We start from the raw sequence: 25,267 nt of genomic DNA, 5'->3' as shown, positions 1-25,267 counted from the left end.
TAAAACAATTATCTCCAGCCTCTCATCCTCATCCCATCCATTTTTGGTTAGACCCCAGGAAAAGGGTAGGGTGCCCAAACACTTCCTTGTTGAGCTGGGAGGAAGGTAGAGGCAGAGAATGTAAAGCTCCAGATTCATTTTATACGGGTCCTTCTGGGCTCTCAATGCCAGTCTCTGAGCTTGATCCATCTCCCTCAGCCGAAGCTCAAAGGGAAATGCAATGAGGTATTTCAAAGGCTTATTCTTAGCTTCTGAGCTTCTGAATGAATTGCATTCTATTCATCCAGGGAGCCCTGGATGCCCCTGTTTTCTTGAGGATGGCTTGGTCCCCCAGAAGTCCTTATATCCCAGCTACCTCATGCCTTCCAGAAGCTGGGTGTGAAGGAATATGGGAAATGAGACAGGTCAAAGCTGAGGCTGGAGATGGCGTTCTGCCAGCCCCACCCTCTGGCGATTGTCCCACTGCCAGGCCAGCCTGCGGACAGAAAGCCAGTCGCAGCATCTGCTCACTCCCAAAGAGCTGGTGGGGACCACCCTCCAGGGTTCATGGGAAACGAAAAGGCCGAGGGTGGAACGGGGTCCAGGGAGGTGAGCCAGCAGGCCATAGGGAGAGGTAAGGAGTCCCTCTTCCAGGTCACTTGGACAGCCCCACAGGTGACTCGGTTTCAGTGCTGAAGAGCTCCTTATAGAGTGGAGGGAAAGCGGCTTGGACCACGATGGGGTGGAGGTGCTGGAAGATCTGCAGCCTTTCCACGTGCTGGCTACACAGGCTCCGAAGCTTCCCCTTGGGTGGCAGCTGGATATGGGTTAATGGGGAAGGGAGGGTCAATACTTCAGCTCTCCTCAGAGCAAAGAAGTCTGCTCATTCTTCCTGGGCTAGGACCAACCCTCCTTGCCTTCCCCTTATGTACTTGGCACTTTGGTACCAGCCAAATCCCACTGGTAGAAGTACGAGTGTGTTCAGGACACTGGAGGGAAGCGAGAGTGGGTGGGGGACAGGTGAATGTTTTCTGGGTGAAGCCCTCAATTTGTGTTCCCGATACTTCTAGAATGAACCTTATCAAAGACTCTAATGTGCACTTCATGCTTTTATAAGAGTGACTGTCTGTGACTCTTGTTGTATGCGGTCACATGCCTCTGCCTTTGTGCATGTTGTTTCCCTCTTCCCGTTCCTAATTCTTACCCTCTAGTGTCACCTCTCCTAAGACTACTTCCCTAACTCCCCCCATCTGGATTAAGGTCCTTCTTTTGGGCTTTCCTCTGTGTAGCACTTACCACATTGCAGGAAAATGGTCCAATTTGTCTGCCTTCCCACCCTAGATTTCAGCTCCTTAGCTGGGGTCTCTCTTTCCCTGTCTCCTCTGTGCCTATCATAATGCTTAGCACATGGCAAATGCTTAATAACTCTTTGAACTAAACAGACTTTCTAAGCAGGCGCCTAACACTGCAAGTCAAACCAACGCTGCCAGCACTCAGCCAAAGGGAAGGTGAAAAAGGCGCAGAAATCAGTGAGCAGACGGAGGCAGGGAGACCTCACCGGAGCAAGGCTGAAAGAACAATTTATCTCTTGCAGTCTCCTCTATAACCAAGGGGCTTAAACATGTCTCTTGCCTGCCATTGCCTCCCTCCCCCTAGCTTAGTTTCCTTGGAAAGAGGGAGTCAGGGAAAAGCAGGCAGCAGGGTATGATCCCTTCATATAGAAAGATCCCTGAATTCTTTCTCTTCCTCCCCACTGCCTCATTCTGAGCTTTTTTGGGCTATGGCAATAGCTTCCTTTGTTCATTCAACAAATATTTGTTGAGAACCCATCTGAATCTGAGCTAGACACTGTGATGGCCTCTAGTGATATATCAGATATATCAGTCAATAAAGTATAATCTCTACCTTGATTAAATTTACATTCTGGTGAGGGGCCCAGAAAATAAATATGTAATGTGTCAGATAATAAGTTCTTTAAAGAAAAGTAAAGCTTTTTATATGGGGTTACTGGTTAGGAAAAACCTCTCTCGAATGAAGAGATGGAGCAAACCCTTTGGAAAACTGGGGGAAGAACCTTCCAGGTGACTACAATAGCAGGTAGAAAAGCCCTGTGACCAGGTTTGATGTGTTCAAGGAATAGCAAGGAAGCAAGTGTGGCTGCAATGGGTGTTTGAAGGGACAGCGGAAGATCAGGTGAGAAAAGAAGGCAGGGATCATGTTATGAGCCACTTGACCATGACACAGACTCTAGATTTGATTCTCAGCATGACGGGCAGCTACAGGAGGGCTGAGAACAGGAGTCAAGGTCGGGCGTGGTGGTTCACACCTGTAATCCCTACACTTTGGGAGGCCAAGGTGGGCGGATCACCTGAGGTCAGAAGTTCGACACCAGCCTGGCCAACATGGTGAAATCCCGTCTCTACTAAAAATACAAAAATTAGCCAGGCATGGTGGCTCACCCCTGTAATCCCAGCTACTCAGGAGGTTGAGGCAGGAGAATCACTTGAACCAGGGAGGTGGAGGTTGCAGTGAGCCGAGATCACACCACTGCACTCCAGCCTGGGCGACAGAGCAATACTCTGCCTCAAAACAAACAAACAAACAAAACAAACAACAACAACAACAACAACAACAAAAAAGCAAGAAAAAACCACAGGAGTGGGCATGATGAGACTGCATTTTTAAAAGGGCTACTGTGGGTGCTGAGTAGGTGTGGTGTGGTTGCTACAGGGCAGATGAGGGTGGAACAGGGGCCCAGTTAGGAGGCCTCTCTTAAAGTCCAAGTGAGAGCTGAGAGCTGGTAGGGGCCGGAGTGGTGGTAATAGTAGGGAAGGTGATGTATTTTGAAAGCAGATCCAACCAGATTTGCTTTCCAATTGCTCTCCCAGATTCCTGTCTCTCCTCCTTCAAATCCATCCTGTAGCAGATTAAAGTTCAAGTTCTTCAGAGCACAGACTGTAAGTCATTGCCGTATCCTTAATACCCAGCCCTGTGCCTGGCACATAGCAAAGGCCTGCTTGAATAATTACATAAATGGTTCCTTTATACTGGTTCCAAAGTAAATTGCCTAAATAACAGCTCTGATTGTGTCATTTTTCTAGCCTTTGGAGCTCCCTGTGGCCTAGAAATAAAGCTTTAACTCTTATATGCCATTGAAAGTCCTCTCTGACTTGCCCCTGACCTAATTTTCAGGCTCATCATCTGGTGCTCTTCTGCCCCATAGGTCTATCCCAGCTCCTGATTTTACGCTTTAGTCAGGATGTACCATGAGCTATTCTCGTATGCACTATTTTGCCTCCTTATTTTTGCTCCTGTTGTTCTTGGTCTTCATTGTACCCTAGTCCCACCCCCAAATCCCATAAAGCAAATATCCCCAGCCTCTCATACTCATCCCATCCATTTTTTTGGTTAGACCCCAGGAAATGGGTGTATATATATATATGTATATATATATGTGTATATATATGTGTGTGTGTATATATATATTTTTTGCTCCTATTGTTCCCTAAGCCTGGAACGCCTGCCCCACCCCCATGAATGCCTGTTAAAATCTTACATCATTCATGGCCTAGTATAAATGTCACCTTCCCTGGGAGGTATTTATGACCCACTCCTTTTACCCCCAAATTATTTTTAATCCCTGTTTTATACTCTCATAACATTTTTCTGGTGTCTCTTATTATAGTTATACATAGGGGACACAGGGATAGAAAAAGCACAAAGGGCACTGGGATTCAATCTTCATTTAAGTCACTGAAGTCTCCTGATAGCTACAAGATTTTTTTTTTTGAGACAGAATTCGCTCTTTTTGCCCAGACTGGAATGAAATGGCACAATCTTGGCTCACTGCAACCTCTGCCTCTCGGTTTCAAGCGATTCTCCTGCCTCAGCCTCCCAAGTAGCTGAGACTACAGGCGCCTGCCACCACGCCTGGCTAAGTTTTTGTATTTTTAGTAGAGACGGAGTTTCACCATGTTGGTCAGGCTGGTCTCGATCTCCTGAACTCAGGTGATCCACCCGCCTCAGCCTCCCAAAGTGTTGGGATTACAGGCGTGAGCCACTGTGCCTGGCTGCTACACAGGGAGATTTGAACACCTGTCCTATTGACTGTGTTGCCATGAGGATGAGAAAGCATGTCAGCAAAAGCGCCCTGTTAATTGCATTATTATTATATCACATACCACATTCTACTCTGTGTTAGAGTTAGTGATACACAGATCTCTTCTTCATACCAGATTAAAATCTTTTGGTGGGGGCAGCAACCGAATCTCTGTATCTTTCCACAGTGCCTTATACAAGCAGGTGCTGGGTAAGTGCTGGCTATATTAAACTGAATTGTTCCCTGGAGGTCCCTCCCAATTCCAGGCTCTCTAACTTTCCAGTCTTCATGCACATGGAAGTAGCTGTTCATTCCCTTAGTTCCCACTGCTGATGCAAGTTCTCTAACAGAGCGTGGTATTCCCGCACTTCCTCTTCTGTACCCACAGAACCCGGCCCTCGCAAACTCTGATGTCACAGAGCTGGCGATGGGCCTGGCCTCTTCTACTCCAGGGACTGCTCCTACCTTTGCCAGGATGCTTTGGCGATGAGTTTTGCAGAGATGATGATGAAAGGCCAGCTCCAGATTGTACTGCAGCTGTTCTACTTTCCTTTTCTCTTGGAGCCCTGGCCGGTCTGGAGGAGGGGGTGGGACCATAATGAGAACAAGAAAGAAGGTGGACGTTAACTCCCAACAAAAGGGTGTATCTTTTTGGACATCTGTGCTGGATAGAGGTCTTCTCTGCTGAGTGTGTGCATGTATGTGCCTTGGTTTGATGATGGTAAGCTCTGGGACGCTGGGCTTGGCTAACTGTCTACAAGGAGAACTGGGAAGAGATGAAAGGTATGAGAACTTCTGATCTCCTGACTCCACGCTACCTTCTCCCTGGTCACCTGATATTCCACATAGCTCATTCAATGGTAGGCACTAAGATTCTGCCATAGGGGGAACAAGAGTTGGAAAAGAGCTCCCCGATGTATGAAAAAGTCTCCTGATAGGAGGTGGCCTTCCTGAAGGTGCCCAGGCCTGCACCAGGGGGCTTGCAGCAATCTGTGGCTAACTTTTGCCCTGATTCTATAAAATACCCAGAAGTCATCTTTAAAGTTTTTATCTCTAGTTTGAGGGGCATATTTAGGTGTCCACTCACTGGCAGAGCCAGAAGACTGATAGTCTCGATCTGCAAACTCAGGTTAGCATCTTGACCCACTTCCCTAGGTTCTCGGAATACTTAGCATTCAGCTGGCTCAGCCCAGCTACTCCATGCCAGGGGAGTGGATAGGCTATCCAGAGTCTTCCCATTATAGGCATACAGCCTTAAAATTAGTTCACACAGAGCAGTGATTCTTAGTCTTGGTGGCCTGGGGGTGGCTGTTAAAATTCAGTGCACCCCTGATCAATTACAGATGGTCCCAGTCTTATGACGATTTGACTTACTATTTTTTAATTTTGTGTTGGTGAGAAAGCCATTTGCATTCAGTAGAAACCATACTTTGAACACCCATGCAATCATTCTGCTGTTCACTTTTAGAACCATATTCAATAAATTATATGAGCTATTCAACACTTTATTTAAAAATAGGCTTTGTATTATATGCTTTTGCCTGACTGTAGGCTAATGTAAGCATTCTGAGCACGTTTAAGGTATGCCAGGCTAAGCTATGATGTTCAGTAGGTTAGGCGTGTTAAATGTAATTTCAACTTACCATTTTTCAACTTATAGGTTTATCAGGACATAACCCCATCATAAGTAGCGAAGCACATGTACACTGGAATCTCTGGAAGTGGGACCCAGGCAGCAATAGTTTTTAAAGCTCCTCAGGTGATTCTGATGTGTGCTACAATGATGTCACTGCCGTAGACTAACAATCAGATACTTTTCTATCAGGAAAGTGGCTCATTTCCTCTCAACCTCATTTCTCCCCACTTCCCACAACCCCACATTATGCTGCTCTTGTCCCTCTCTGAGAGTCCTCTGAATCTTTATTTTAAGTCATTTTATATTATAGCAATACTGAGTAGGGCTCATTCTGCTATTTAAAAGTATTTCCCAGATTTAACCACATCTGAAGCTCTAGACTCTTCTTGAATATCTGCCATTCCCCTGCCACCTGAATGTCCTTCACCCAAGCCCAGCAACACTCACTGGCATTGATGAGAACAAGGGCTGTGTAGAGGGCAATCTCATCCTCGGAAAAGTGCAAGGCACTTAGGGAGTGGGAGAAGTCAAAGATGGAGCTGATGAGCTCGCTGCAGCCTGTTGGAGTGGAAATGAGAAAAGTGAGAGAGTGGCTGGAGCGATGGTGCCCGAGGACACTGCCCTTATGGTGTTTAGAGCAGAGCCCTGGAAAGAGGGTGCCCTGGGTCACGAAGCTTTGCCCGGGGTTGGCATCAGAATCTTCTCTCTCATTTCTCCCTGCCCCTCACCCAAGGCTCGGAACAGCTCCATGCCACCGTATTTGCCTTCGAAAAAGACCGTGTGGTTGTCAGCATTGTAGGCCCGGCACATCCTAACCAGCACCACTTCCATTGCTCCTGGGCAGTGGGGAGAGAAGATGCAGGGACAGTGTCAGGCAAAGCCAGGATCTGACTCTGTCCCCCTGATTTCCTTAAGCCACCTCCCTCCACTTGGCTCTGCCCCGTGCTGTGCTCTGTCCCCCTGTCCCCAGGCCTGCCCACCCATCCCTGAGCACCTGCTTTGAGGAGCACAATCTGGTCATTCTGGCAGAGCTCCATAAAGCCTGAGAGCCTCTTGGCGAACTCCACCACGTACTGAATGGCCTCGGTGAGGTGGTGGGCACAGCGTTCCCACATCTCCCACATGGACTGCAGGGAGGGAGGAGGGTCCTGCTGTACGCTCTGTGTGGCCCCGTGATCGTCCTGAGCCCTGGAGCCCCACCTAATAAACTGCAAGGGGTAGGCTCTGAACTCCTATGTTCTCAACTAGCATTTTCAAAAACCTGGTCTTAGCACAAATGCACTCAGGGTGATTCCTGCCAGTGAGTCCCACACACTGAGCACCCACCGGCTGCTGACACCGAGTTAGCTGTTGTAAGAAAATCAAAAAAGTATGAGATACAGCTTTGCCCTCCAACAATGTACATCTCGTTGAGGTGAAAAGGACATACTGCTGCCCCTTCCCCCACAAAGCTTATGCCCAAGATCTCAGTAACCTAGAGAAGCAAATGTGAAGTGCCAAGCGAGTGTGTTTAGAGCAGGTGGTATCATGAGAGTGTGATCGAAAAGGCAGCATAAACTTTGGAGCCTGATGAATCTGAATTTGACTTTGGTTCCACCACTTTGTGACCTTGAGGAAATCTATTAACCCCTCTAGGCTCAGTTTCAGTCTGTTAAAAATAGGAATAAATGCCACCCTCATAGGTTGGTTGTGGTAGGGGCTGAGGATAATTTACGTTAAGTGTTTAGCACGATGCCTGGCAGAGAAGGGGTGTTTAACAAATGGTAATCAGGGTTCTGATTATTGTTATTGTTGATGGAAGAGGAGGAAGGAGAGTGCACCAAGGTCTGCATGGTAGAGGAGGTAGGATGAAGGCCAGGTACAATTTTAATAGGCAAGGACTAAGGAAAAGCGCTCATCCATCTGCTGGGGTGTAAACAGATATACACATTCACAAATGTACTAGAGGGTGTGCACATGCTTGTTGGCCAGCCTGTGTCTGTGATGTGCCACCCTGCCCCAGTACCCAAGTGTGTGCAGGTAGCCATCTCTGAGCTCTCCCGGTGGGGGTGGGCTGCGTTCCTGCAGTTCTCCTGGCCTCACCTTCCTCTGGTAGCCAGTCACTTCCTCCCGGGAGAAGATGTTGGAGCGCTGCCGCAGCAGGTCCTCCAGCCGCAGCTGGCACGTCTCCCGGTAGGACTTGCAGACGCTCTGCACGAGGTGCTCTGGAGTCGAAGAAGGAAGGCATGGCGTGATCTCAGCCAGCTCCTACCCCTACTCATGCAAGGGCACTTCTCAGCCTGGCCTATCCTGCTCCACCTCCTCCCTCTGCCCCTCCGGACCTCTCAATTCCCTCAGGCTCATGTTTGATTGATATAGGGTGCTGGTGGAAACCCCTCCCTCATTTCTACCACCCTCTCCCTTCCCCCTAGCCGCTCACCTATCTCCGTCAGGGAGGCATAGGGTGCCTCCGGTGTGCTGCGAAAACTGGGGCTGCCGTAGCTGTCTGGGCCCTGTCCCAGTTCCCCAAGCCCAGGATGCCTGTGTTCCTCAAAACGAAGTCCACATCGGTCAGGGGTCAGCTGGCTGCCTGTGCTATAGAAGCTCTCTCTGCCCTCAGCCTTGCCCCGCTCAGGGCTGTATTCAAGGTGGCATGAGGCCCCATTGAGCCCTGCCTTGGCCAAGTTGTTGGAATAGGAGGGCCCAGAGCCCGAGGCTCTCAGGAGGCCAGGGGGACAGGCAGAAGCCTCAGGCAGGTCAGGCGAGGAGCCCAGGGGCAGCTGCCCATCTGGGAGCCCCAATGTGTAGGTGAGGGTATCTGCTCCTTGAGCCCCTGCTGGGGGGGTCTTGACCACTGGTTCCTGTTGCTGCTGTTGCCGCTGCTGCAGCTGTTTCTGCACTTCTGCATGCAGGCTGTCCCTCTGCTTCTTGGACATGCGGCCGAACTTGACAGCTGAAAGAGGTCCAGGGACCAGGGGTTTATGAGGCAGGAGAACATGGCACAGGGCAGGGGCAGCAGGCATTTGGTCATTAAAGGATTAACTTGCTGCTCTCTGAATGACTGACTCTAGGCACAGTTTTTCTAGCCTTTAGGGAACTTATGCTCAAGACCCCGTCCACCTCTCACTCTTGTTTGCTTCTGGGGTCTGTCCAGCCTGCCATTTCGATCTGCTAAGCAAAATCTTCTAAGTTCTAAATCAGCTTTGAATCATGGCAAAATTCCAGCAATGAGTCTAGGCTGGGGATTCTGGCCTCCAGATATTGGGGCTGGGGGTGGTCGCGCAGAGGGCCTCAGGCTGTATTGGGGTCACCTCACCTTTCTGGGAGGGTCGGAGGAAGAGGAGAGCTGAGAACACAGGTCTCCCTGTGGTCAGGCCTGCAGGCTCCCTGGTGACCTAGATACTCACCACAGCCCAACCCGGGCTCCGCGGCTTGTTTCTGAACATCCTCTTCTGCTCTCTCTTTCCTGCCTTTTTACTCCCCCCGCCACCCCTCCCAGGTGTGGGGGCACAGCCCCTCGCCCCGCCTGCCCCTTTGCACCCCTGCGTGCTTCCTTTTGCTTTGTTATTTTGGGCACTGAAAAGTGCTGACGGGCTCCTTCTGGCTCCTCATCACCTCATGCCCCCCCAGCTCCACCCTGGGCTCCTTCTGTGGTGGGGGTGCGGAGGGGGACCGGTGAGGAGGTGGTGGGTGAGAAGGGTGGATAAGGCACCAGGAACACACCAGCCCTCCCCCATGACCACTCTCTGGTTGTTCTCAGGCCAATTCTGTTTCCATTCCTGGCCACAGTCCCGTGTCCAAGTATGGGAATGGGGGACTAGGAAGGGAGATAGAGCTAGAACTACAGCAATGGGGTAGCGGGGGAAGGTGCCAGAGCTGCATGGGAGCTGGGCCAGAGGGAAGCAGAGTGAGGAGAATTCGTTCCAAGTAAGAAGAGATGAAGAGGTATCGGACCTTGGAAAGAGGTGGTTTGTTCTAGCAAAGCCTAAAGTTGGGGACTCCAAAGAACTTTGATGGGGTGACCATCCATCCCGTCAGGGGAGGAGACAAAGGGTTGTAAGGGGGAGGAACGGAGAGCAGACCAGAGGATGGGCAGTCTTGCAGGTTAAGCCTTGTCTAGCTCAGCAGGCCAGGCTGCCCCTCCGGAGACACCAGGAAAACCCCAGGGGACTGTCGACTTGGCCTCACCATCTCGGGACATGCCCAGCGCCAGGCATTTCTGTAGGCGGCAGTGCTGGCATCGGTTTCGGCTGGTGCGGTCGATGGGGCAGTTCTGCTGACGGGTGCAGGAGTAGGCTGCGTTACAGCGCTGGCTTCGGCGGAAGAAGCCCTGGGGAAAGCAGGTGGAGGGCAAGACTGCTTATCCTGGCCAGCCCCAGCTCACTCACAAACGCCTCCAGCCCACAAGCTCTGGCAGCTTTTCTATATTCCGCGACCTGTCAGTTTTCTGTCGCCTCCATCTATTTGTGTAATTGCAATTTATCCTGCAGTCATTTCCCTAGTTTAAGACAGGGCCCTGCCAGTGTTGAGGGTTCTCCAGGGAGGCACTACTCAGGTATTTTCCTGGCTGCCCAGGAGATCATCCCTGGAGTCAGAACAAAGACCACTAAGCCCCTTGTTTATCTCTAAGGAGACGCTGTGTGTGTGTGTGTGTGTGTGTGTGTGAGTGTGCACACGCACACATGCATGCATACACACGCCTACGACTCACCTTGCACCCCTCACAGGTGATAACCCCGTAGTGGATCCCAGACGACTTGTCCCCACAGATTTTGCAAGGGATCACTTCAATTTGTGCTAGAAGAGAGAAAGAGAAGTAGGTCAGCCCAGGAGCCTTTTCTGCATTCAACCACTATGTACCTGGGCTGCAGATACAGGTACCTGGTGCTTCCCCCACTTCTCCAACCAGCTACAGCTTGCTGTTTCCCTCTTGCAAAATGGAAGGGGAAGTGAAATGCCAAATGCTTCTCAGCAAAGGATGTGAGGAAACTGTGTTTGTTTCACAGAGGAGGGGAGTGTTGAGGGGCGGCCGGGAGTTGTATCAGTGCTACGGAGGCAGAGAAAGCAGCTGCAGAGGGGCCACCTGCTCAGCCCTTCGAGTTGAAAAGCTCCAGTTGCCTCCCTCCCTCCTTGGGACATAGGACTGCTCACTGCCTCACAACACCTGCTTCCCGCCCAAGGGGCTTCCTCTGTGCCTCCCTCCCCCACTGGGGCTCAGCTCCCATGGGCAGAGTGTAGGGTATGGCAGGAAGATGTGGTACACCCGGGGTGGGGGATAGGCAGAGATGCCAGCTCTTCCCAGCCAGTCAGTGAAGGCTCAGGGAGGGGCTATACAGAGAAGGGATGAGGGGGTGGCAGGGAGGAGCCCAGGAAACTGGGTCTCAACATCCCAGCTCTGCTGGATGCCTGAGAGCCCAAGGAAAGAATTAGCCAGGGCTCTTAGGCTCTTGGCCCCAGAGCAGCGAGAGGGTGGCTTTGTGTACATCCGTGTGTCTGAGTGTGAACACTTGTGTTTGTACAAGGGCATCCGTACCCATTTGTGTGAACATGAATCATCAGTGTTAAAACTGGCTGAGACTAGACACCATCTCATTCAACCTCTTCATTTACCAATGAAGGACTAGGCCAGATAAGGCAAGGCAGTTGGACCAGGGTCATAGGCTAGTTTGCCTGAGAGCTGGGTCTATATCCCAGTTCCCCCCAACTTTCCATTATGCTGCTCTGTGTACCTGTCTTTTGGAGTACACATATCAGTGGGTATGTTTGAAGGCGTGCTTATGTGTGTGCATATGCATGAAAAGTACGTGTCATTTGTGAGCCTACGAAATATCTGGTTACTCCTGCGTCCACATGTGCATGTTTGTATGTTAGCATCTGCTCATGGGGCACTAGGACCCCAGGTTCTCTCTCCCACTGAACTCACTGTAACCTGTACCTGCTTCCCTTCCCCAGTCGCTGCTGGCCCTAGGCTCATCTCTGCTTTGCCCTGTCCCTGTCAATGTCCACGGCTCTCTGCTGAGCTTCAAGGAGGCCTTCTCCCAGCTCTTCCTTGAAAGGTAGTTGGGCAAAGCTTGGGATCCCTGGTTACTGTAGGGGTTTTTTTTTGTTTTTTTTTTTTTAACATTTCCCGGAGCATACGTGTCTCTTTTCCACCATCACTGACCTGCTGCCTCCCCCCTGAGTGGAGAGCCCTGGGGCAGGGCAGGCCAGAAAAGTGAAGAGAAGGGCCAAAGCCCCTTTTAATCTATGACATGTCTCCCACCAAAGGGGCAAAAGAAGTGGCAGCCTCTCTGGAGGGCGAATGCACATTGCTGTGAGCTCACCTCCAGTCCCTGGCCTGGACGCTGGTCACAGGTAGGGCCTGTTGATGTGAAGTGGGCAGGGAGACCACGGCTTGCCCGCCATTCCCCAAAATATTATTTCCATCATTCTTAAACCATCATCCCTCAGGCCAGCCTTGAAGTGAGTTAGAGGCAGTAGCTGCCCCTGACGGGGACAGGGCATATGGGTATCCGAAATCCCTTCGTTAGCACTTGATTCCTCCCCCAACCCCCAGCCACACGTGCCTGCCCAGTAGCAAGCTTCCAGTGCTCACGCTGTGAGCTGTGGTCCCCCCAGAACCAGGCGGTAAGTGAGCTTTCCAGATTCTTTCCGGTAAATTAAGAGCAGATTTTAATGCATGGAGGGGAAGAGAGAATAAAAGGGCACTGGTGTCTGGAACGGGGGCAGAAAATGTGGGGGCACTCGTACTTCCAGTCACTTAGATTCTCCTTCTCGACCTGTGTTTTCTTGTCAGCAAGATCAGGATAAAAATATTATTGCCTGTCCATGGGGTGATTGTAGGTAACAGAGAGTAATGAAATGACATCACCCATGGAAAGCACTGTGTATTCAAGTTACTCCTGAGCAGAGGTGAGGCCGAGAAGCCCAGTGGGCCTGGTAAGGCTGGGAGGAGCACTCGGGCCCTGTGGACTCTGTTCTTGCCCAACACCTCCCCCTTCAACACTGCGGCATCTCTCTTTTCAGTGGCCTAAGACCAGAGATGGGAGAAACCAACGTAGGCCACCCAAAAAAGTAAGCGGGACGGAGATTAGGCCAAGCCACAGTGGGAACTCGGGCTCTGGCCCAGCAGTCAACCACAGGCCTCCCTGCCTCTTCCCTTCTCCAAGACCCACATCCGTGTGCGTGTGTGTGCTGACCACATGGGTGACCCCACACACATCTCCCTGCCCCATGCTTGACCCACTGCTGCTCCTGGCCCTAGGAACCTCACAACAGTGTCACCAAGACCCTGACCTTCTCAGGAAGATGCGGCCAGTCAAGGACCCCGTTCACAAATACCCATGTTTGGGGGACACCAAAGCCTTGGACTCCAGTCACCCGGTCAGCCCATCCTCCATCCTCCCAGTCCAAGACAGAAGTACCCAGTGAGACAGGCACACAGGGCCAAAGACTCTGAGCTGGAATGTCAGACCCCCCACCCTCACTGAGCTAGAGAGACCAAGAGGTTTGGGACCAGGAAAAACAGAGACATAGACTTAGGGATGGAGAGATGGCCGCGGAAACACTGAAACACAGAAAATTCACGCTTGTATCCTGGCCTTTGCCCAACCCATAGCCCCCTCAGCACTTCAAGCCCTCTAGTCCTGCTACCCCCTCCTTCCCCTGCCACCTGCACTCCCTTCAATGCCATCTACCCAAACCTCAGAAAGAAAGTACCAGTGCTGTGTACATAAATGTGTGTGTTACTTGTAGAGAAGGGGTGGGGGAGAACGGGAAGGGGGCTGGTAGACTTGGGGGTTGGGGAGAGGAGCTGAAAACACCTCTGATGATAACTCACCTTCAAAAGCTACCCCTGGGAGACACGTCCCTGAAGCAGCAGGTGGTGGGAACTCAGATTGGGGAGAAGGAGCTGAGTAATCACAGGATTACTCAAACTGTTGCCCAGGAGCCAGGTCTGCCAGGAACTTACCATCTAAGGGCCTGCCAGTGCCAGGAACTAGAGCCAAGCAAAGGTCAGGAACCTCGAGCCAGCCCCTGCACCATTGCTCCCATGGCAGCCCTAACTCTACCCTCGTCTGCTGTCTTGGAAAGATCTTTACATCTCACCTGCAGCTCTCTCACTGTAGCTCTCTCCTGAGAGAGAACTTTCTCCAAAAGAAGACTCCAATTCCACATGCTTCCAAAAGGAGAGACAAATGCCCAAATGCACACGCCAGCTCCTTAAGTCATCTAATGACTGACATCTAATGACTATGGCTTTTTGCATCTCAAACAAGATTACCTGGGTATCTGAGGTGGGGCTCAAGATTCTGCACTTTGGTCAGCTCTTAGTTGGTGCCTAAGCTTGCTGGTCTTCAGCCTATACTTTGAGTAGCAAGAACTTAGTCCCTATTCCTGCCTTTTTGCCAGGCTGCTCCTTCCAGGAAGTGGGGCCAGGGTTGGCGATCTTTTCCTGAGCTCATTCTTGTATTTTTTCTGCCATCCAGTGTGACCTCTACAACTTCATTGTGAGACAATACTAGAAAAAGAACCTGAATCTCCTCTGGATTGCTTTAGAGACTGAAGTATCCCCAGGAGCATCCTAGTAGCTCCTCCTATGAGGGGAAATACGGTAGAGGCAAAGTCCTCCATCCTCCTCTAATCGAGCCTCTCACAGCTGCGAGATTCAGTGATAGTGCTCTTTGAGTACTTCCAGAGCCTGGCTCTGTGCCAGCTTAGGAAGCCAACCCTAGGCCCCGTCCAGGTGCCCTATGCCACAGAGAGGAAGTGGTAGGAGCAGGGGAGGGGCTGCAACCCAGGGGGATCTCTCCCCTCAAACCCCAGAACCACCACCCCCCAACCATCATGGTACAGAATGGGTTCACACAGAGGAACCCCGCATCTCCTCCTGGTGCCTCATCAGTCTAGAGCTGGGCCTTTTCCTCTCCTCTTTCTCTCTCCCTTTTCTCCAGTGGATACTGATTAAGGAGAAAGGATAATGATAGACATAAGCATTGGCTGAGTTCTTACTCTGTGCCAGGCTTTACATGCATTTTCATTTAATGATCACAACAACCCTGTGAAGTAGGCCCTGCTAGTATCATCCTCATCTTACAGACGAGAAAACTGAGGCCTAGAAAGAGTAAGCAGCTTGACTAAGGTCACACAGCCAGAAGTGGCAGATCTGGCATTTGAACCTAGATCTCTGTAATCCTGGAGCCAGTGCCCTCAAGCCTTAAGCTACATACCCTACGAGGATAAGACGCCCAAATGCACACCGGAGACCTGGGTAGAGGACATGGTTATTGGCTGTAGGGGAAAAAGTGTGAGGTGAGTGTGGTGGTCTAGGAACAGAATTCACAGAGGAAACCCACAGAACTAAAGCCAGGACTCCTGTTTGTATAAAGATCCCAAGAGATATTATTCCCTCTGTCCCAACTCATCCTCTGAGGTCCCAGCCTCCTCCTGCCCTTACCCCTTTCTCTAAGGCCAAGTGGGATGACTTATATATCTCAACAGGCTTCTGGGGGACTCCTCGGGAACACCACAGCCCCTTTAGCGTATAGACTAGGTTTCCATACATCTTGGTATGCCTCTCTTTGCAGAATGAATGAATGAGTGAGAAAGAGGAATACATCTCTTTCCTTAGCTTAGGCTCCTCCTCTCCCCACAGCCAGAACTCTCTGTCTCAATCCCCACTGAGACCACAGCTCTGGGCAGGGGTCCCTTGCACACCCCAACCTGTCACCAGCCTCCCTCCTTTCTCAGCTCTCAGTTCCCCCAGCTTCTGCAAAGCTGGAAACCAAGGTGGTGGGTGCCACCACAGGGGAGCAGGAGTGGGAGGGCTGGATGGGGGCCGGGGAAGAAGTGGTTCTACCTGGTGAACACTACCCCAGCCCAGGCCAGGGCCCTCCCCGCAGCTCCTGGTGAGAATTTTCTGCTGAAACACCCAGATCCTAGGGCTGAGAAAATAGTGAAGCTAAAACTCAGGTGGGCGAGGGAGAGTCTGGGGTTTTGAAAAGCCATGAATGACAGCCAGCCAGCCACCCGAAACCCCCCCTCCTGGTGCCTCCGCCACCCCCGCAGTCTGGGACTGGAGAAAGGCGAGTGAAAACAACCAGTGAATGGGGGAGGGGATGAATCACCAGGAGGAAGCTCTGGCGAGTGGGAGCCCAGACGTTACCATCGGCGCCTTCCCTGCCTCCAGGGCCGTCTGTCCCCTTTCCCAGAGCACCTTTGCTGCCCAGGAGTGTAGTGGACCCAGAAAGACCTTGGCTCTGGCCCTGAGGCCCTGCCTTGTCACTGTCCCTCCTCCAAAATAGGCATCTCCATCCTTTCTGAGCCTCAGAGCCCCAGGGAAGGGGCTGCACTGCAGCAGCAGGCGTGAAGGTGAGACCTCAGAAAGGACTAGCCATATGAGAACTGGAGCAAGGGCCTTGGGCTGCCTGCCCTTAGCCCTTAGAAAGTCCTGTTACTTGTTAGTTTGAGTCAGCAGCACAGAGGCAGGGGATGGGGAGGAGTCCCTGGTAGGGACCACATATTTTCATTTTGCTGGGACAAGCTGAGTCTTTTCAGAGTCTAGTGCCTTGGGCTCGGGGGTTTGGTATTTCTGTTAGGAATGGGAAGATGGGGAAAGAGAAGGGTGCTGGAGTGATGCAAGGAAGGAAGAAGCCCTTCACAGAGTCCTCAGATGACCCTGGGCTCTCAGGGTGATATCTGTGTACCCTGGAGACTTGGAGTTCTTCCTGGCCCACTGTTCCTCATGATCATGACCAAACCTAAGAAAGACCAGTTCACAGTGATCTCGCACCCCTCGGCCTCCCACCTCCCCATCCAGGCCAAATGCCAGGGCCTAAGTGCCTATTGGTGCCACACTGGCCATGCCCTTAGGGGAAGATGTCTGGGCTACCCTCCCTCTGGCTGGCTGGGAGTCTCTTTGGTGTACAGACACATTCTCTCCACTTGACAGCAGCAGGTCGGATGGCAGGGCACTGGTGCCATCCTTGTCAGAGCCACCCTACTTCCCCCTTACCACTTTCCTAGACCCTGTGTCTCCCTGTCTTCCCTTTACTGCCAGTTATCTTTTCTCTCCGCCTCTCCCTGTGTCTATGTGCCTTGTGATCTTCTGCACTTCAGCTCTGTTTCTGGGCTTCACACCTTCATGTTTTTTTGTTTGTTTAAGAGACAGGGTCTCACTCTGTCACCCAAGCTAGGGTGCAGTGACATTGATCATAGCTCACTGCAGCCTTGAACTCCTGGGCTCAAACCATCCTCCTGCCTCAGTCTCCTGAATAGCTGGGACTACAGGTACACACCACCATGCCCACCTAATTAAAAAAATTTTTTTCGTAGGGACAGGGGCTGACTTTGTTGTCCAGGCTGGTCTCAAACTCCTGGCCTCAAGCCTCAGCCTCCCGAAGTGGGATTACAGGCATGAGCCACTGCGCCCAGCCGCACTTCCATATGTTTGGCTCTACTGGTGTTTCTCCATCCACACCTCCAGCTGGACACTACTCTCTCCTCAGGTGTTCCAGAAACCTGCCCTTTGAGTTGGGCCTCTGCATCTCTCCTTATTTCTTGATCTGTTTCTGTTCCTTTTGCCAGGCCCTTGGTCTCTGGGTGTGTCACAGTCCCAAACCTCACTTGCTTTGACTCTCGCCATCGGTGGTTGGAGGGGCTGGTGGTGGCTGGCATTCATTGGGGTCAGTTAACTTGGGGCCATGAGATACCCGTAAATGTCAAAGTGAGAAGGACCAGTGGCACTGACCCCCTCGTCGGAGGAGGCCCTCTCTCCTACCTCCCAGCCTGGGTAGGGCTGTGTGTGTGTGGTGGGGGTAGGTATAATGAAGAGCTGGCCAAGTGTCTCCCTCAGCCCCTGCTGGGGACTCCTGCTCTGCTGCTGGGCTGGAAGCACACCTGGTCATTTCATCCCAGGGTTGATTTGCTCATTAGGGGCCCTCTCTGGGAAGACCAGTTTGCCAGCGTTTGCTGCTAATAGAAGCTAGAAGGGAAACTGAAGTTCCAAGGGGCTCTTTCCTCTGTGTGGAAGCTGTTGGCTCTTCTCCCCAGCCTTCCTTATCCACTCCAGCTCCTATGCCTGCACTGTGGCCTCAGTCCCCACCACAGAAGTGGAACTCTTTTCTTTCCTTGGTTTCCCTTCCTTCTAACTTCTGGGAGAGCTGAGTCTCCTTCATCACCCTTGGGGATGCCTGTCTCAGGGCACTGGGCTCTCTCTTGGCCCTGGGCCTTTGGAACTGCGAGACTCTCCATAGTTGGTTTTGTTGTTTTATCTTAAAATTTAGCTCCCTTGTTTTGCGGATGGTAGACCAGGGCCCAGGGACTTGGCTTGTCGAAGTCTATCTGGCCAGCCAGTGACAGGTGGCACAAGCGCCTGGTCTTACACTGTCAGTCCAGGGGTCTTTCCAGGACTCAATTCGGCCTCCCTTCTGTGGCTTGTGGGAAGACCCCAGGTTGAAGCTGGGGCTGCCTCAGGCCTCAGTCATAGGGGCATGGGGCTTCCCTTTTCCTCCTTCACCTTGGCTTCCCTTCACAACGAGTACAGGGGACTTCCTGAGGTTGCCCACCCTTGCTCTGCTGGAAGGCACAGAACCCCAGACATCTGCCCACCAACTGTTGGCCCAGGGCTCCAAGCCAGGAAAAGGGTGAGGCTGAGGTCTTTCCAATCCCATCTCCACTGCCTTGCTTCCCCCGTCAAATGGGTGGAACTCCAGGACTGACCCTGGAGAACCGCGTGCACACACACACACACACACACACAAAGGCATGTGCCAGGGTGCACCCTGACTGGATTCTACCTAGTCCTCATGTCCCTGGATTGGGCAGAAAGCCTGATGGCTTTAAGGCCTGGATGCAGGGTTTCTGAGCCCTGCTGCCTGCCGACCTCAGTTGACTCTTGCCGTCCTGTTGCTTCAGAGCACAGCAACGGCTCTGGCCTCCTTTTCCTCACAAGCAGGCTGGAGGCACAGAGGGAAACACTGTAACAGGAGCCAGGAGAGTGCGTTCAGGGCCCCTAGTAATTACCAGCCTCCATCAGATACCAGCTGTGTAACCTTGGGCGAACTATGCAGCCTCCTTGGCTCTCAGTCTTTTTGTAAAATGGGGGGCCTGGATACCTTAGATACTCTTGGAGGTTCTTTTTGGAACTCAGGAAATCCTCAACAGTCCTCTTACCATCGCTGCTGTCAGGGAGCCGCCTGGCCAGCAGGACTCCCCAGCTGCTCCACCCATCTCCCAACAGATCTTGACCTTGACCAGGACGTACCCTGCCAGGGAGGAGCACTCAGGTTTGCTCGCACTGCTCCCAAGACATCCTCCTTTCCAGAGGGGTGACGACGGGGTCCAGGCTCCCCCGCCCCCAGGTGGCCCCATTCACTTACTTCTCATGACTGAGCCTTGGCTCTGCCGGCCTTGGCTCCCTGTCCTTCTCAGCAGGGGGTGGTCCAAGAGTGGGGTGCAGCTGGCAGCAGAGGCGGGGCGAGGCCCTCTCAGCAGTGCCTCAGCCTGAAGCTCTGCACCTAACTCTCCCCCAGTGCTTCTGGGCTGGGGGGTTTAAGCTCCGCACCACACAGGTGGCCAAGTGACAACCCCCCACCCCACCCCCAAGGGGTGCAGTGAGTAGGATGACAGGCGCCCCACGTGGCCAATCTGGGCCTGGGGCAGGGTGTGAGGGGAGGGGCAGCCAATCGTAGGGGGCGTTGGAAAATTCCAAAACCACATGCGACAGCCACACGCGGTAAAAGCTGTTTCCACCCGCCAGGGTAGTTCTGGTTGGGGAGCCGGAATGGAGCTCACACGAGCCTGAGGCCAGGTTTCTACTCCTCCTCCCCCTGAGGACCTTCCGAGCCTGACCCTCTTTGCCAGGTGACTTCAGGGACAGGGATGTTTTCAGAGGTAAGTCACAGGATGTCTGCCTGGGGTGGTGGCATGTGCCACCTGACACCCTGTGGACTGCCAACTGCCATGCCCAGTGTGGTGCAGCCTGGGGGGCTGTCCTACCACCCCCATGCCCACGCTCCTCCCTGCAGATACCACGTCTATCTTGTGCTAGGGAATACGTGGAAACGATAGAAGCAGTGATAATCACCAGGCAAATACCCACAATCCGCAGAAGGAAATCAGAAATTTCCTTAGGAGCCAAACTGCTGAAATTGGAGTGTCGATAATGATCGTCATCACCATCATCATGCTCATAATCATAATAGTGCTTACTATTATGTATCAGAACTGGTTCTCAATGTTTTATGTGGATTATCTAATCCTCACAAAATACTTTATGTGGGCTGGGGGTGGTGGTTTACGCCTGTAATCCCAGCACTTTGGGAGGCTGAGGCAGGTGGATAACCTGAGGTCAGGAGTTTGAGACCAGCCTGGCCAACATGGTGAAACCCCATCTCTACTAAAAATACAAAAATTAGCCAGGCGTGGTGGTGAGCGCCTTTGGTCCCAGGTCCTCAGGAGGCTGAGGCAGGAGAATCGCTTGAACCCGGGAGGCGGAGGTTGCAGTGAGCTGAGATAATGCCACTGCACTACAGCCTGGGCAACTGAGTGAGACTCTGTCTCAAAAAGAAAAAATAAAAAAAACTTTATGAAGTAGCTACCATTATCCTCACTTCGAGGAGGAAAGTGAGATACACAGAGGTTAAGTAACCTGTCCAAGGTTACACAGCTAGTTAGTGGCAGAGTCAGGATTCAAGCCCAGGCGGGTTGGCCTCGGATCCCACTTGAAGGATGGGAGGGTTTCTCTGGTTCAAGTCTGCTTTTGAGGGTGTCTCAGTCTGGGAGGTCCCTTGGCATGTGAGTCTCTCTGGAGTGTTTTTTGGCCTGGGGAAGGGAGATCCTTCTCAGAGGCCAAACAATTCCAGAGGCCTTCTCAGCCTCTTATGTGCTCTATGTTGTACGCTGGCTTTGAGAGTCCCTCTTCAGGGCCCCTCAGTATTCAGGCTCCCTCTTGGTCTGGGGAGTTCCCCCAGGTTCCCCATCTTGGACCCCCATCTTGGGGTTGTCTCAATTCAGGAGCCAATTTTCAGAGTCTCGGCCTGGGGGAGGCCTTAATGTCTCCTGGATTCTGTGGGGCAAACTCCTGAGGGGTATCTAATCTTGCTGGGACTCTAGACCCTCTCATCCAGGCACAGGCCTTTCCTTGCCTTCCCGGGCCTTCCTGGGGCTTTAGGAGCTGGGCTGTGGAGTGGGGGGAGAGGCTGTCAGCCTGGATCCTTAGGACTCTTGGGGTGGGGACATGAGGCCCGGTGGGTTGGGAAAGGGATAAGGAGGTATGGTCCTGGCTGAGGTTTCTGAGGTCAGGGGTTAAAGGAAGGAATAGGGGTTGACCTCTCCCAGTTCCTACTGCTCCGAAAGTCCCCCTACTCCCCCCACCCACATATGGTCCGTGACCCACCTCCCCCAGCTCACCCGCGTCACTCCCTGACCCGCTTTCCTCCTGGGGCCCTGCTCAGCATTTCCGTGGGGCCCTGTGGCTAGGGGCAGGCGAAACACTGATCAGGATTATGCTGAGCAAAGCAACCCCCACCCAGGAGGAGGTAGCATCCTGGATGGCCCTCAGCCCTGGGCTGCCCAGCTCAGGGAGGAGGGCAATGCTTTGCTCTCTGACATGTCTCTACTCGTCTCATGGACAGCCATGGAGAAATGGTGTGGCTACTCCTACCCTGGAGGGATTCTCGTCGATTCAGGGACCTATGCTTACAGAAGGGCATGCGTGGCCCTAATGGGCATAGCTTTGGGACTATGTGCATTCTCTGGGGGACTAGCCTTTACCACAAACTAGGAGAGGAGAGCTGATGTGCTGAGTGGTTCCTAGAGAGGATGCTCATTCACTAGCACCCACTGGGAAGTCCTCTCTGAGCTCTAGTGCCCTTCCTACCTGCTGTAGTCTGGCTTTCAGGGCCCCAGGACACAGAGTGCCCCTGTCCATTCTGTTTCCTACAGAGATAAAACTCTCCTGCTCTCTAGTCCTGCACAGGCTGGCTTCAGGCTTGTTCACACCTCAGAATGTGTTAACCACAGAGATGAACACCAAACCTGGCTCAGCACCACAAAGCCTGGTGCAGGCTTGGCAAGGTGGCTCAGGCCTGTAATCTCAGCACTTTGGGAGGCCAAGGGGGGTGGATCACAAGGTCAGGAGTTTGAGACCAGCCTGACCAACATGGTGAAACCCCGTCTCCACTAAAAATACAAAAATTAGCCAGGCGTGGTGGCGGGTGCCTGTGGTCCCAGCTACTCGAGAGGCTGAGGCAGGAGAATCTCTTGAACCTGGGAGGTGGAGGTTGCAGTGAGCCGAGATCGTGCCATTGCACTCCAGCCCAGGTGACAGCGTGAGACTCCGTCTCAAACAAACAAACAAACCAACCAACAAACAACAACAACAAAAAGCCTGGTGCGGGCTCCCTTCCTCCCATGGCAGCAGCGCTGAGTTCCTGAGGCCACCTCGCCTCTGCACACTCCCCCACCTCCATCTCCTTCCTTCCCCGGCCTGGCAGTCCGCCCCCACCCCCTCCCATCTCCCTGTCTCTGTCCAGCATCTCTCCTCGCCGTTTTTCACAAGGCGGTTCCCTTTTCCTTTGTTCTTTCCTGGTTTCTTCACAGTGTTTCCTTTCATGCTTAGGCTTCTTCCTCATCTCCTCCCATTGCCCTGATCTGTGGTTTCCTCGCACCTCCCCTTGCTTTCCTGTTGCCTGCCATTTCTTCCTGACTCCTCCACCTCTGTCCAACCTCAGTCCCCCACCAGATTACTTCCTGAATTCTTCTCCATCTCATTGTGCCCCAGCCATTTTCTTGCCCTGGACCACCTACTCACAGGTGTGGGTCTTCTTTGCAGCCAGCAGCTCTGTAAAGACAAGAGAGGGGGTTGACGTCAAAGGTTGAAGACCATGAGGAGTTGAGACACTTCCCCCACTCCTACGATCCCACTGCCGCACTCCTTCCCTCAGAGCCTGGCGTCTGAAGGGCAGACAGGCCAACCCCTGCAGTGCCCCTATCTCCTCCTCCGCTCTTGGGCCACGCTGGCCCTCTTCCAGGTACCCAGAACTGTCAGGCTCCTCACTGCCTCTGGGGCTCCCCCAGGCTACTCCTTTGCCTAGAATGCCTGTCCCTCCTGTACCCCTTAATCTAGCCAACTTCTCTTTCTCCTTCAGGTCTCTGATTATGTCTCTTCCTTGGAGAAGTCACACACACCCCCTTCCCTGCCCTCGTGCTGACACACTTAGCTCCTTGCATTTTATTTCCTGGCACTCACCATGTCACCTGTCACCTAACTGCTGTAATTGTGTCGTTGTCTACGAAATGGGTCTTCCCTGCCAAATTGTAAAGCCCTGTGAATGCAGGGACCGTGTCAGTCTTATTCACCTTGTAATTTCCAGAGCCCTCCATAGTACCTGGTTCACTGGAGGTGCACAAGAAATATCCTACAGCCACAGCTAAATTTCTGTGGGACTGAAGTCTCTTGGTTGCTTATCTATGCCTGAAAACACCAGGGCTTAGAGATGCGAGGGTTGGGAGAAGGTGGAGAGGATGTTTGGAGGAAGAGGAAGGGAGAGCTGCAAACACAGACCCCTCTCTGGCTTCCACGGGCCAGGCTTCCCTGGCCTACCAGCCTGAAAAGGAAGGCATCCCGTTTCTGCTGCTGCTGCGTGGCCGGGTCTGGGTGGAGATTAGGCAGTCGGGAGCATGAGTGGGTTGATGGGGGTCACAGAGATGCGTGGACCTCCAGGAGGAGCAGCCATTGAGGGGAGGGCCTTCGCTGGAGCATGATTGCGGGGGTCACCCATTCATGCAGTTAGCATCTATGAAACACCTAGCCAGGGAGCCCCTGGAAAGAGGATTCCCCTGCCAGACCTTGGTCCATTTCCTACATCCACATAGCAGCTCATCACAGAGCACAGGGCCAGTCTTTTGTCTCAGAAAGCCCTTCAACCATGCCCTACACCCCCTATAGCTTCCCTAACCTCTGACTCTGTTCTGTTATTTTTTTCCTTCTGCTGTTCAGTCTCGACACCTGGCTCACACACACATACACACACATACACACACACACACACACACACACACACACACACACAATGCCCTTCTGCCCAGGAGATGCTCCCCACTGGCAGGCCGTGCTCACTGGGCTGTGTGGAGGCCAGTGGCCTGATGGCCTGGGCTCTGGGCTCTGCTGGGGTGAGGGAGGAGAAAAGACTGCCCCAAGGTGGCGAGGCCCCACCCAGCCCCATCCACCTCCCCTTGCTCCTGCCTGGCCCCACCCAGCTTCCTCCCTGACGTGGCACCGGCTCCTGGCCTCTAGCCTTACACCTCACAGCAGTCGCGTGGTGGGGGTGCTCCCCTTGCTCACTCAGGCAGCCAGTTCTTCCTCCACCAGGTGGCCCTGGAGCTTGGTGGCTCTGGCCCTCAAACTTTCCTCCTCCATGCTCACAGCTGACCAAGCCCGTGGCCCTGGGATCCTGCTCTGAGGGGGTTCCTGACTTGGACCATGGGTGGGGCCAAGGACGGCCTGACATTCTGTCCCTGCCTGCTGATGGCCCAGTGCCCCACATTCTCTGCAGAGATGAAATCCCACACCCCTGGGTGAGTGGGAGGAAAGGGCCAGCAGGCTATGTGGTCGTGGGCAGCTGACAGGGTGTGGTTCCCCCTGCCACACTCCCCAAGTCTGTCACTCCTTAAAGGACAGGTTTCTCCACTGGTGAATGAACAGAAAGTGGAGCAGCCAGCCTTCCAGCCACTGCTGCCTGGGGTCCTGGCCAGATCAAGGAGGCAGTGTCCCCGTGCCTCCTGGGGCAGGCCAACACCTGGGAGGGCCTGTCCACATTCTGACCCCTTGCTAGGTCTAGATCTGGCTCCCCTGACTTGGCTCTTCCCTTCCCATCTACCCTCCAACCTGTTCCTTCCTTCTCCTGCTTCTCCCTTTCTTTCCTGTTTCTCTCCTTTTCCGATTTCTTCTCCTCTGTTATCTTCCCAGCCCCTCCTCCAGTTTCTCCTTCGGTTTCAGCCTCCTGCACTGCCCCCCAACCCAGGCCTTCCTCCTCTGCACTCTTGTCCCTCCCTCCCCTCCTCACTTCTTGCCCATTCTCTTCCCATTTCTCCCCTCCTCTGAACCTCCGGCAGTCTCTTCCACCTGCAGGCAGGGCCATGGGCCTCTTACCCTGTGAGGCTCGGTGCTGTCTCTGTGGGGCCCTGTCCATGGGGCAGCTCCCTTGGTGCCGTCCTGGCTGCCCTGGCTGCCCAGGAGGGCAGGGAGCAGGGCCCAGGGGAAGGAGGAGGGCGGGGGGTGGAGGGCGGGAGCACCTGGCCCTCCAGCAGGCAGGGAAAAGGAGTGGCTGGCAGAGTGTCCTGGCACCAGGAGGGGACATGAGGAGAGACCAGTGGACCAGCGCATGGAACCTTGAGAAACAGGACAGGAGAAAGGAAGGGAAGTAGCATTTATTGATCACTTACTGTGTGCTGGGTCATTTGCAGGGTCCGTTATGTAAATCCATGCTTTTACTTTGTGTAAATATTCACAACACCCACCACAGGGAAACATTATTATTCCAGATTGATCAGTGAGTGGAGGGATGCTCAGA

General features: G+C 53.0%; 1 protein-coding gene across 4 annotated transcripts; it reads right to left on the bottom strand.

Moving 5' to 3' along the window:
• Positions 1-121: 121 nt before the first annotated feature.
• Positions 122-24,942, bottom strand: LOC105497867 (RAR related orphan receptor C). 4 transcript variants are annotated; one of them, XM_011769380.2, is made up of 11 exons: positions 24,847-24,942; positions 22,507-22,536; positions 10,405-10,490; positions 9,882-10,023; positions 8,134-8,646; positions 7,797-7,918; positions 6,709-6,922; positions 6,443-6,550; positions 6,162-6,272; positions 4,544-4,653; positions 122-796 (listed from the first exon to the last, which is right to left on the bottom strand). In XM_011769380.2, exons 1-11 carry the CDS (start codon positions 24,884-24,886, stop codon positions 635-637), a joined length of 1,638 nt encoding a protein of 545 aa, XP_011767682.2. In that variant the 5' UTR covers positions 24,887-24,942; the 3' UTR covers positions 122-634. The 4 variants fall into 4 exon arrangements, with proteins under 4 accessions (XP_011767682.2, XP_011767684.2, XP_011767685.2 ...); XM_011769382.2 differs by having other exon boundaries at positions 6,709-6,841; XM_011769383.3 differs by lacking the exons at positions 22,507-22,536; positions 24,847-24,942 and adding an exon at positions 19,073-20,078 and having other exon boundaries at positions 6,709-6,841.
• Positions 24,943-25,267: the final 325 nt, after the last annotated feature.

Source organism: Macaca nemestrina, chromosome 1 (genome assembly GCF_043159975.1).
Source record: "Macaca nemestrina isolate mMacNem1 chromosome 1, mMacNem.hap1, whole genome shotgun sequence".
In the NCBI taxonomy this organism is placed as follows: domain Eukaryota; kingdom Metazoa; phylum Chordata; class Mammalia; order Primates; family Cercopithecidae; genus Macaca; species Macaca nemestrina.
This window is presented reverse-complemented; position numbering and strand designations above follow the sequence as displayed.

Excerpts from the sequence above, each read along its gene's own strand:
- LOC105497867 (XM_011769380.2), bottom strand. The coding sequence starts at position 24,886 with ATGGACAGGGCCCCACAGAGACAGCACCGAGCCTCACAGG. Across the intron at positions 7,919-8,133 it reads TGCCTCCCTGACGGAGATAG|AGCACCTCGTGCAGAGCGTC; the intron begins GTGAGCGGCTAG and ends CTTCGACTCCAG. Across the intron at positions 6,551-6,708 it reads GATTGTGCTCCTCAAAGCAG|GAGCAATGGAAGTGGTGCTG; the intron begins GTGCTCAGGGAT and ends CCCACTGCCCAG.